At 41.4% G+C, this 12,391-nt stretch overlaps 1 protein-coding gene and 1 long non-coding RNA gene across 2 annotated transcripts in view; both read left to right on the top strand.

Moving 5' to 3' along the window:
- LOC106751974 (lachesin-like) overlaps positions 1-2,582 on the top strand; it is a 173,510-nt gene extending 170,928 nt beyond the window's left edge. Inside the window, exon 9 of the mRNA XM_014633314.1 lies at positions 808-2,582. Within this exon, the coding sequence (XP_014488800.1) occupies positions 808-1,061 (254 nt within the window). The 3' untranslated portion in view covers positions 1,062-2,582. The remainder of the gene's footprint in view (positions 1-807) is intronic.
- Positions 2,583-2,737: 155 nt separating this feature from the next.
- On the top strand, positions 2,738-10,320 carry LOC106751976. The gene is made up of 3 exons (XR_001375109.1): positions 2,738-5,439; positions 9,319-9,402; positions 10,242-10,320. It is a non-coding gene; the product is annotated as an uncharacterized LOC106751976 (long non-coding RNA).
- The last annotated feature ends 2,071 nt before the right edge of the window (positions 10,321-12,391 follow it).

Here is a 12,391-nt window from a genome sequence, read left to right on the forward strand (position 1 = left end):
CCCCCCCCCCCCCCCATTTAACTCCGAAAATAGCGATTTGTCCCGAATATGAAAGATTCAGAAACAGAATCGGAAATAACCATTCTTCGGGGGAACTAACCCACTTCCAAGTAAATCTACCGTCGACGGTAGACGTTTAAGGTCCATTATTAACTCTTTCGCTATTACGATCCACTATGACAGAGACTCGTTAAATGATTTTTTAATATTAAACGACATTCTATAATGGCTTTCTTTTGTAATATGTATTGAGAGCCAGCGAATGACCTGTCGTTGCTAAGCAACGTTGGTTTTGTCACTTTTTTTGATATCACGAATAAGAAATTTACTAATAAACTAGTTAAAAAAAAGAAAATTCACATATATACACGCATGACGTACAGCAGACTCCATTAATACCGTCTCACTGCCTAGGCATAGTGGTATCAAACGTTTCCAATTCCAGCAGCAATATTTGTACATCATGACCGTTGACAATTTGATGAATCAGCAACGATCTTCCAAAGCAGAAGTCGTGATGCGCGAATTCGAAAGTAATTAAAAAAAGATTTCAATGTCAGAAAAATAATGACTATGCCTAGAGAATGGAGTATTATTGATGGAATCTGCTGTACAACGAATTACATACAGTGTACAGAACAACAGGCACCGGTCGCGTTGCTGTAATCCATTACACGTGTACGACGACACAGATGGCAGAGTTCAACTTGGCCATAGCGAAACAATTAGACGATATCTCGAGTCAACGATTGATGAGGACTCTCCGCGCAAATATTAACGATACTTCCCGCCGTTGTTGTGTTCTAGACATGGAGCTGCCTGAGCACTCCAAGATCGGCAACCGGAGATTGGAGGACGACGCGGATGAGTCGATCGGCGATCGCGATCACAGACTGAACCGCGTGTATCAAGGCTCCCTGAGGGAAACGGGCTCGACCCTGGAGCCGGCGTTCGACGCGGACGACAATTCGGCGTCGACCACGTCGAGGGAGAACGCGCCGCCGGCCGTCGGCGTCGTCCTGATCGGCATCGCGCTGAACCACTTGCTCGCTTCGACGTAAGATAGACGTAACACGCCCTACGACTAAACCTGAACTAGTTCGCTCACAGCTCGATTCTCCCGGCTGCGGGGGAGATTGCGAGATAAGCAGCGGGGAATAGTCCCGCCGAGTCGCGTTCCCGGCGTCTTCCGCGAAATCAGCCGACGTCCACCGTAGCGGGTGTCGATACCTCCGCGTCGATACCGCCACGAGAGACGATACCTCGACTACGCGGGAGCGACTGATTAGACGACCACGTGGCATCCCGGCCACGCGAACGGGACACGTCGCGAGACTCACCGCGAGTGAACGACGAGAGAGTTCGGACGCGAAAATCATCAGGGGGAAAAGGAAGAAAAGCAAAAAAAAGAAATAATATCGCGAGAGCATTAAATGCGCGAGCGTAACGTATAGCTCACGGTATGTGTATATATAATATATCACGGTTTTAATTACGCGTAACAATCTTACAGCAGTCCGGTTTCCTCCAAATAGACACCACACGCCTGCGTTCTCGTTTATTTATATCGTTCGCGCCGTATAAACTGACGGATTAAAATTACGTATGCGGAATTCGCGGCGGCCTCCATCAACGTCAACTCGGCGCGGTAATTAAACACCTGCCGGCTCGCATTTTGATGATGAAGGAAACGCATTTGTAAAATTCTATTTAAAAAGCGAGGCAACAAACGCTAATATTAATTTTCACGTGCAAATAACGGAGGTACGAGTAGACCGTAAAGAGAGAAAGAGAGAGAGAGAGAGAGAGAGAGCGTCCGTGTATTAACAAGCGACACGTTAAATTAAGTCACATGGAACGTAACGCGTGTCACACATAAAAATAGCGTGCGGTACTCGACGAGATGTCGGATCGGCCGTCAACACGCTCAAAGGCCACCAATATGGACGACTTTTATTCTCAAAGGAGACAAACGGCAGTTTTGGCTGTTTCCAGGCGGACGTTTCAAATGTCGTTAAACAGATTTTATGTGTCACGCAGGGTTGGGAGATAACGTGTTATCGCTGTAAATTATTCTTTTTCACTGATAACTCCATAACAAAGTTATTTTTCTTCGTTAGCAACGACAACGGTAACGCAATTACATTTTACACACAACGGTAACGAATATGTAACCGTCACTTTTAATATTACTTTGTAAAGATAGAATATATTTATATAGGATGGATAGCAGCGAGTCAAATAAAAATATACTTCAAAACTTGATGGAAAATAATAAAAATTGTGACGACTTGCTTTTCAAAGCTTGAGTAACGGCAAAGATATGCGACGTTTGTTCAGTGGGTAAAAGGTGATGATAATGAGTTAAGTCTGTAACCCATGATATGTTTTCTTTCGTGTTAAATCACATGCAAGATACCGGACATGCTGGATACGAAGCTAGAAATTTTGTACGGAGCGTGTGCTTGTCATGCGTGCTCACATGCTGAGTTTCAAAACCTAGATCGTTATTATTTTTCTTTATTCCTTCTAGTCAAGAAAGATAGATGTATTATATGACTTATTGAAATTAGTGCGGTGCATAGTGGTATATATCTGTAAATCTGTTTATATATAATTTATATATTTGTATTTATATTATATAAACATTATATATATTTATTTTTTAATTATATGTTTATATATTTTATTTATTCTATATATATTATTTATATATATTATGTATATTTTTCATATATATACACATATATTTAAATATACAAAGTAAAATGATGGTGAGGAGAATAAAAAGTAGCTCTCTTGTTAGTGATAGAGAAAGGAGATGCAAAACGGAGAGGTAAAAGAAAAATTTGAACTGTAAAGATAAATTATGCGTGTGAAGCAAAAATCAATATCACTGCCAGTTTAACAGTACGCAGCTTAAACAAATCTGTCGACAAAAGCTAGCAGCAAAACACACACCGTATGCTTTATTTTTAAAAAGTAACTTTTTCCCCAACTCTGACGTAATACGTGTATATTTTTACCCTCGCATACACTCGAAATGTTTTATCACAGAATGCTATACTACTTTCGTTTCCTTGGGACGAGCCACGGGAGCTTCTCAATTTTGACACAGAGACGACCGGCGGTTCCGCTTCTACCATAAAAGCCGTCCATATTTCCGCTCGTCGTGGCATCGATCCAACGTGGCCACTCTTCCGTTTAACGCCCGTGTAAATTAACAGCTTAACGAATATCGACGAAACGTTAACGGCAGACCGAAGATCGTGAAATTTCGTCGTCATCGGCCCAATGTCCGCGATTGTCCGTCTGCGGCATAACGAGATATCTCGTTAGCAGCCGCATCTCGCGGCCGACGTCACCGGCCAATGACGTAATTATTAAATCGCAGATCTTTTTTCGCACGCGCGCGCGGAACGTTATCTCGCGGAACGGGACGAAGCAAGGCGAGGCGTTACACGTGGAATCAATTACGCGAACGTCGCTCACGTCGAGGCGCCGACGGTCGGAGAAAGCGACTGTCCAGCGAGCGGGCGAAGGCGAGAAATCGCGCGCGTTTAATTAACGGCGCGAATCCACGATCGATCGTCGCTGTCACGATATCGATGTCTAATCCAGCCGATCTCGCACGATCGAGAAGCGCGCTACCGTCTCTCTTCCGTCCGTGCATGCATCTCGTGCGAAAAATCCTGCGGACAAAATTCAATTTCGAAACGCGCTTCCTTCGAGCCTCCAAGTCGTATGTACAAACCGGACGAAAGAACGGAGCTTTTCTTAATTTCTCCCCAGTTTTTTCCCTTCTACTTTCGCACGACGTTTGCATATTACATGCTTCGAAAGGAAAAAAGAAATGTTTTAATGCATATGACAGGACGGTAATTGAAAATTTTTTCATTAACATATTGGCCGCGAGCAATCGTAACGAAATACTTTTTATCGACAATTTCGTTATTAAATGACCATCAATCTGGATACGTGCGACGGGAACACATCTCTCTTCTCGACATTCCGACATTAGTGAGACAAGCTGTGTCACGCGTCTAACTTTTTCGGCGAGTAATGCGAATATTTTGTTTTATTGTTTCCGATATTAAGCCAAGAAGATGTAACGTTCGAAAGCGCGAAGTAACTTATCGCGATAAGAATTTCGGGACGATGAAGAATCTATGCGTGTTTCGTGCTAAAAGTCGGGAATATAGTTTCGTTTGTTCGTAAAACATTGCTTCATAAATAATTGACTGCTGCATCTACTAATCACCAATAGGTTTCACCAATAGCTCAGCCATAAAATGTCGATTAATGTCGACGTAAAACTTAATCTTGATTGCGAAATATTATCAAATTGTATATACGATAGAATCGGCTTACCTCGCGCGATCGCAGGAACGCTGCGCTTTCACTTTTGTTTTCGATTTTATATACACGACATATAAATGTCTCATGTATATTTACATTAACGCTGGAATTCATTTGTAAACGGTGTTGTATGATTGACAACGCGCTCACGTAAAATCTCGGAAAATTCACGGTCTGTCGAGAACACAACTCGGCTCGGTAAAGTTGTTGATACATGATATTGGCTCGGTCACAACAACATGCACGCGGACGAAAACGAAAGTGTGTGAGAGAGAGAGAGAGAGAGATAATTTATACTCATCCCGATTAGAAAACGTGCCAAATGCTCGCCTTCGTTGTTCTTTTTAGAAGAAATTCGACAATTTCTTTAAGGCGACTCTCATCAATATCGGCGTTTCCAAGGGTCCACGTCGCTTTTCTCAAGCTTTATTCACATTGTTGCTCCATTTTGACGACTTTTCTACAAACGGCACCGAGAGTCTGCACTCTTAACGATCTCGAAGTAAAACCATCTCGGCAAGTCTCGGACATGTTTACGCGAAAACACGGGGACAACGGGAAAAACACCTGCTCACCTGCTTCCCGCGTAAATGTACACGCACTTTCGAGTTTTAACGTTCATCAACTCGTTAGCAGTCAAATTTTAAATCTAATAGCCGCGAGGTTCGTTAAGTAGATTAAGAGACTTCCATAACTTCGCTGTAAATTACTCTTATGGCGGGAAATGCTATTACATTTCCCCCCGAGCGGGAACTTTAGAATCCTATTTCTCAGTTTTGACATAAAGGCACTTAGGTCCTTTTACAGAAAAGTCGTCCATTTAAATGGGACAATGAACACTCCCGGTAGACAAAAGGACGCGACGCTTTATAACGACGACACTTTTGCTACCCACTCGTTATACCGACGGCGTTGTCAATTACGTCATCTCGCAGTCGCGTTGTAAATGGGCGATTAACGCGTATGGAGGTTAAATATTTTATACTTGCGATGTGAGCACACACGAAGAATGGCGCGAGCACGGCCTGCCTACCAGCCAGCGCGATGCGTTTTCTCAGAGGTGTAATAACGTGTAACAAGGTATGACAACTGGGTCACTTCGGGTCCCCTTCTTCACGTGACATTAAATCATGTATCATATTCGTTGTCGTATCATCGATCACAATAAACGTCCGGAATAAAAATAGAATCTCGCAATATCATCGTAATGGAAACTAATAGATCCATTTTTCCCCTCTGACGTGTGTTTGTGTGTGCGTGCATGTCCGTATGTGTGTGTGTGTGTGTGTGTGTGTACATTTTTTCGGTACGAGTACCTCTCACGGCCGGTGACGTATCACTCAGCGTGTCTCCGTGACGCGATGAGAGACTTTGACTGGATAAATGAAAACAGCATTAACGCGACAATAGCCCCGTGTCTGACTTGATCAGGTCGGGTCATCCGTATAAAGGATTCACGGATAATTTTATACCCGCAGCAGCCACGATCGCGAATTGCACGCGCAGCTCCTCCCACGAGGTGTCATCTATCCCGGGACTCGTTCCACTTTGATTTAATTTCAATTGTACGAGACGTTTGTTCGCGTGCTGAAAGGGAATCGTATCGTAAATACAGCGAATATCACGGAAACGTCCGCGCGACAATTTTGAGCATGACCGTCGCAACTAATTCTTGCGCAACTATCGATAATAATATATCGATCGTCGCGATACGAGCCGAGGAGTGTCGCGAGTGTCGTGACACTGTAATCTATTAGTGTCACATTATCGTGATGGCGAATTTCGTGTTTAACGTCACGTGAGGACGGACCGAAGTGTTTGTTGGCCGCCGTCAAAGCTCGCACGATTGTTTCGTTACTTACACAGCAATTGGGCCTCGTTATAGTCACAATAAGTGAGTGTACATGCCTGTGTGTGCGTGCGCGCGTGCGTGTGTGTATACGTATGAGTGTGTTGCGCGCGTATATGTGTAACGTGTATGTCGTGTGTGAGTGCCGTGCGGGAGAGAACGTCGCGATGTCTAATTATTAACGGAAAGCGGGAAAAACTTCTATGTGTAGATTGTGTAAATTACGGAATAGGGTTTATCGAATTGTTGACCGTAGGTGTTTTACGAGGGTTATGCAATATACATATATAAATATATATATAAAGATATATATATATATATATAAATATATCTAAAAATGCGATTTTATCTTCTTGCAAACGAGAGAAATAAAAAATCAAATCGTAATCGAATCGGCCTTTACGCGCTATACGGCGGATAACGCGAGTCTCCGTGTTCCCAAATCATCGAGAATTCCGTTGACCTATCATTGTTGATTATCGTTTTGATGATTGTTATCGCTGGCATATCGCTTTACAAGGATGAATTCGACTGTCTCGCCACCCCCCGTGAATCGTCCTCGCGACGACGAAACGACACAAGATAGTCGAGGAGTAGTATCGTACACCGTATAAACGCTAAATTGTATAATCTATCATTGGACAGTTGAGAATAATTATAACGCATCCATATTTCGGTTCGTATCGATTCGCGATGTGAAGACGCGGTCGGGAGGATGCACAGACGGAGATCGGCGAAATTAACCCAAACCTTTCAACTGCGTCATTGATGAATTTAAACGTGTCTCTTTAACGTATAATTCAATCGGGCACATCTTATAAAGAATAAATCCATGAGGAAAAATAAATTTTAAATATAAAATTCTTCTGACATCTCGTCGTAATAAATTCATTTCGTTACTCAACGAAACAGACAGATTTAGGTTTCGCGATTTTTACACGCGATGTCACGATTAATAAAATATACGATACACGGAAGAAAAAGTTTGATTGAGTTGATGTGACAATGAACAAAGCAAGCGAGTTTTGCTTGAAACAAACAGAATTTGTGGTCATAAGAAACGGGTTATCGGTTTAATTAAGAAGCAAAATTTCCGTTTCCTTTAAGCAAAACTTGTTTGATACACTCATTGTCAGATTAACCCAATTATACTTTTTTCTCCATGTAGCATACGCAAGACTTGGATCCGTTCTCTCGAATTCGTATCTAAGGAAGTTCGATTCACAGTTGAAAGGGTTGAGATACGAGGAGCGCCGGCGATTGCGCTGTCGCATCGCACAAATTAACATATCATTTGACGATTCGAGCATGCTTTACGTGATGTTTACTTACATATCGGTGAGCCTCCGTGCGCCTTGGTCGTTCTCGTGGACCTTCAATCGCTCCAATCCATCGACGAGACGTGGCGTCGTACATGTGGTGAACGTTTAAGAGTACCGATACCCGAATCCCATTTGCTCCATCGTTCAAGTAAAAGTATCGGATATCGACGCCGCTATCGAGCTAGATATGCCAAAAAGGTATCGGTAGCCGATATTTTCGTGAGCCCCGAGTATCGATACTTTTGAGCGTCCTTATGCACATATCATTCGGAATACAGTCCGCTTGGTCATATCTGGAACAATGTAAAAAAGTGCTTTTTGCGATTGAGTCGTAGACAGAAAGATAGAGAGAGAGAGAGAGAGAAAGAAGAAGAGAATAAACAAAAAAAAGCGAGAGAGCAAGAGAGTAAGAGAAATTGTGCGCACCGATTCTTTGAGACACGATCGCGCCGACTCAAAGGATCGACGAACGAAAAAATGAATCGGCGACACGAAAAGAACGGTTAGCCTTTAAGAGGGACGACTCAACACTGTCCTCTGTACGAGTGGCCTGACCTTAATATATTTTGCACGATGTGTATACATAGGTAAACAGAATGGCGACTTATCCCCCGCTCCTCCACTATTGTGAATATTATCATGACTTCTGTCCCCTTTCCCTCCCTTTTCGTCCCCATCAACTATCTTTTTCAACCCCCATCGGTTCCGTCGAACCAAGAGTCGAGAAAACGTTTAGTAACGGCGGCGCATCGCACACTGTACAATAATCTCACGCGCGTGCATATGTTATATATACATGATATACATACGATTAATTGATATGCATACCTGTGCGTCGGTGTAATTAATTACTGTCCCCCGTAATATTACCAGTATGAAACGCAACTTGTACCAAGCCATGCCACGACTTATCGAAATATTGTCGCCAACGGAGGTATATATATACTATATATAAATATATATATATATATAGTCAAATAAAGAGACGATTAATGTACACGTCGTAGTCTTCACTCTCGTTTATAGCTATCATCCCTTGATTGCTGAGATCTCATTGCGTCGGTGGAAAAATAAGGAACGAACGTGTCTGCAGTTTTATCCGTTACTGGAGCATTCGTCCCGAAATTCTGCATTAACGGGCGCGTTAAATTCACGCGTCTTAAATTAACCGACCGCACCGCTCTTTTATTGATTTCGCGACATTAGCCTAGCGCGAATCACAATATCCGATCGGGAGAATCAATGCCCTCGCGCGGGAAAAGACTGCTTCTCTAGAAGATTGAAGATAGAAATAATCAATAGCACGCGTGCACAAGCTAGAGAAAGAAAGAGAGGGTGAGAGAGGCAGAGAGAGGCAGAGAGGTGCAATGGTATTACTACGTCATTACAAACACCAGGCAATATGTTCATTATGTTATCGTTGATTACATGACGTTAATCGCGTGTAGGGAATAAATAATTCACAGTCGTCAAGGGATCCATTTACCAGTCGATCAAAATTCCGAGGTGTGCGGACGCGAGTATAGGCATACAACAATGTGGTAGCCGTGTAAACGCCAATGCGATTATGGCTGATAATTATTCGATTTAATGAGCTACTAGAGACGCCGAAATGGCATTACGGCGCGATGTCGATTCTGCTGGTGGCGTTATTGACGAGGAAAAAGTGGAGAGCTTCAATATAAACGAAAAATAATTTTCAAAATTCTAACGCGACGAAATGTCATCGCATGTATCGTACATAAGCGTACATACATCTTTTATGTTTCATTTTATTTTCCTTTTTAGGTCGAACAGGTGAATCGATACGGTTATTATGTCTCTATTAGTATTAGGTGGCGAGCATTTTTAACGGATACGAGGTAAGGTAACGTAAGTACAAAAATATAATATTTGATTCGCATGATATAATATTGATAATGTTCACGTTAACTTTTTTAGGGCCGAACGACGATATATCGTCGTTCGCAACACTCGCGAAAAGTGCCAACGACGATATATCGTCGCGTATCCGAGGGCGTCTTACTATTCGCATTGCGAGAAAGCTCTATCTCAAAATAAATTTATGAAACGTTATAAACGGTCTAATTTCATTGCAAAAGAATTTAAAAAATTGTTTTTGGGTTTAACTTTTTGTTATATTCTATGCTGGTTGATGCCGAGGCTCTGTACACACTGGAGCGATAAGGTAGAAACTCGACACGAGACAGTTTCGTTCTCAGGCCCGATATTAGTTATTTTGTTAAAAATCATTGAAAATGTAATACTTATACTTCATACTACGTGATCTACATAAAACTGTGATCAAACGATGATTATTCTTATGTGCAAATATTGTTTGTAGAAGAGAAACTTGTTTCTATGTTTTTCATCATGTTTTATATTGATGTTATTCGTATGATTTTCAACAAATATTGAAATACAATTGGCATTACTTTATTCTTTCTTTATTTCGTAATATGCTGCTTTTTGAATTTTGTAAATATCATTTTTAGTTTGGTTTCTATGAGCTTTTTCCTAAACCTTAGCAAATTCGTCACATTGACTCGGTATTTTTCGCATAGGTACGATACTTTTGCTCGGCATTAAAAGGGTTAATAGATACATAGTTACTGGCCCCCTCGAATACGAGCCGAAATCGGATTCATAATTTGAACAGTTATTTAACGTCGAAAAGTATTGTCATATTAGCATAAATAATAAATTCGCAGGATATCGCGAATATGGAACACGTACGTCTCGCGACGTTCGAGATGAATAAACCTGTAAACGCAACGGAACTGAAAAAAGAAAAAGGAACGTATCGTTTCTCGAGGTTCTCGGCGTTATGTAATTAAATCATAATGTTGCATATTGAGGCTATTGGTCACGAGAACTACACCCTTTCGATTGCGGTACGTATCGGCGATGGAACTTTTAATTGTACAAACAATTTATATCATAGAGATGCTAATATCGGCTGCGTACGCATACTCACGCACGCCCGGCGTATTCAATTTCGATCAGGATTACAATTTCGAATATGACTCTCGTAATTGCGGGGACTAATTAATGTCTATTATGAGAATTAATTGGAACGTGACTCCGCGTCGCATATTTTAATAGGGACGATTATGCGCCGTGGTAACGCGAAATTTCATATTCCTTGCATACGAATAAAAGTCCTTCGATGAAAAGCGAAAAGGAAAAAAAAAGAAGCTAATCTCCACACTTCAAAATGATATTAGCCCGACGTTTCTATTTTTGTCGTGTTTGCCGATTGTCACTCGTTACGTTCACGCGAGTTTTAACAAACCGGCGCAAAATTATGCTAATAGATTTCCATATAGTTTCTCTAATACGCTTCTTTTCAACGTGTGAGTTTTTACATTTAATATATACACTAAGATGTAATGAACGGCGCGTTTTTACCTTTAGACGAACTCAACTCACGCTTACACTCTAATTCACTTTTTTATATTCCTATTATGTCACAAGAGATAAATTTATCCCTTCACTTCGATTTCTCTCTCTCTCTCTCTCTCTCTCTCTCTCTCTCTCTCTCTCTCTCTCATTTTCTCTCAATATTAATATAATTAATTTTTCAATTTACATACGTTGTACCAAAGGAGAAAGATAAAACATTACACGCGTGTAGAATTAAAAATTAACCAACCTAATTATATCGACAGATTACGAGTAAATTTCTAAGGACTACCAAAAATACGCACGCTGGCATTTATTAAAAGAGCCTAAAGTCATCGAAATTTTTCAATATTACATATTATGTCCACATAGGCTGGGACTTCATTTTCTAATTAACTTGTGATTTAAACTTGAACTGATGATAATGCAAAAATTGTGTTTTTCTATCCATGATTAATCAATAAACTGATGATTTTGATCATGGCAGCTCTTAAAATTTAATTAACCATGAATAGAAAAACAAAATTTTTACATTACTATCAAGTTAAACCTAAACCACAAATTAATCAGAAAATGAAAAACCAGGTTATATTCGAATGTTATGACTGTCGATTATTCGAAAATTGAGGAAACCACAACGAAATCTCATATATTTCGGTAGAAATACATATTACTCTGCTTCTTTTATGCTTATGATTTTATGCCTTACGTTGAAAATATCTATTTGAGTGCATGAATATTTGAAATATATGTTAACCCTTTGCACTCGAAGGCTCCGGAGCGGAGCCATTTAAAATTTGTCTTCAAACTCGAGGGCTCCGCTATAAAGACAATGCATAAGGACATAGACAAATCGTAAAAACTATTGTGTATAGGATATTCTGCTCTTGCTATTTGCATTTAAGTTTGAAGAGTTTGAAGACAAATTTTAAATGGCTCCGCTCCGGAGCCCTCGAGTGCAAAGGGTTAAAGGTATTCTTTTCTGAAATATGTTAAAAATTTTCCATTTTGTGTCTACCTATTCTATAATATTTAATATCTACAAACAGCTGGGATAAAAAAGCGATTATCGATACCTTCCGCAGCCTCTTCTCCATCTGGTGAGCTAAACGTTACCGTTGATTCGCGAGAAAGGACGCTAGTGGTGCGAGGTGAGCGACAAACGGACGTGCAGCCGCGCGATTCGATTCGAGCGAGCTTTCGAGCTTAGCGCGCAATGACCAAGTAAATTGCAGGTGCAACGTACCTGCGGCTCCTCGATGATTATTCAATTTAATGAGCTATTGTAGACGCCCTCTGGAACGTGACGTTTACACCGCAATCGGTTTCCGTGCGCCGCGAAGGACCGGTCGCGCTCAACGAGTTCGCGCGAGTGCGCTCGCTCCCCCCCCCCTCCCCCCGCCCCCCTGTCACGTGTGTCGCTCTCGCAGCGTGAGCGCCCAGCAAGGCACATGCG

This window comes from Dinoponera quadriceps, unplaced genomic scaffold (genome assembly GCF_001313825.1).
Source record: "Dinoponera quadriceps isolate SergipeBrazil2010 unplaced genomic scaffold, ASM131382v1 scaffold426, whole genome shotgun sequence".
Classification (NCBI taxonomy): domain Eukaryota; kingdom Metazoa; phylum Arthropoda; class Insecta; order Hymenoptera; family Formicidae; genus Dinoponera; species Dinoponera quadriceps.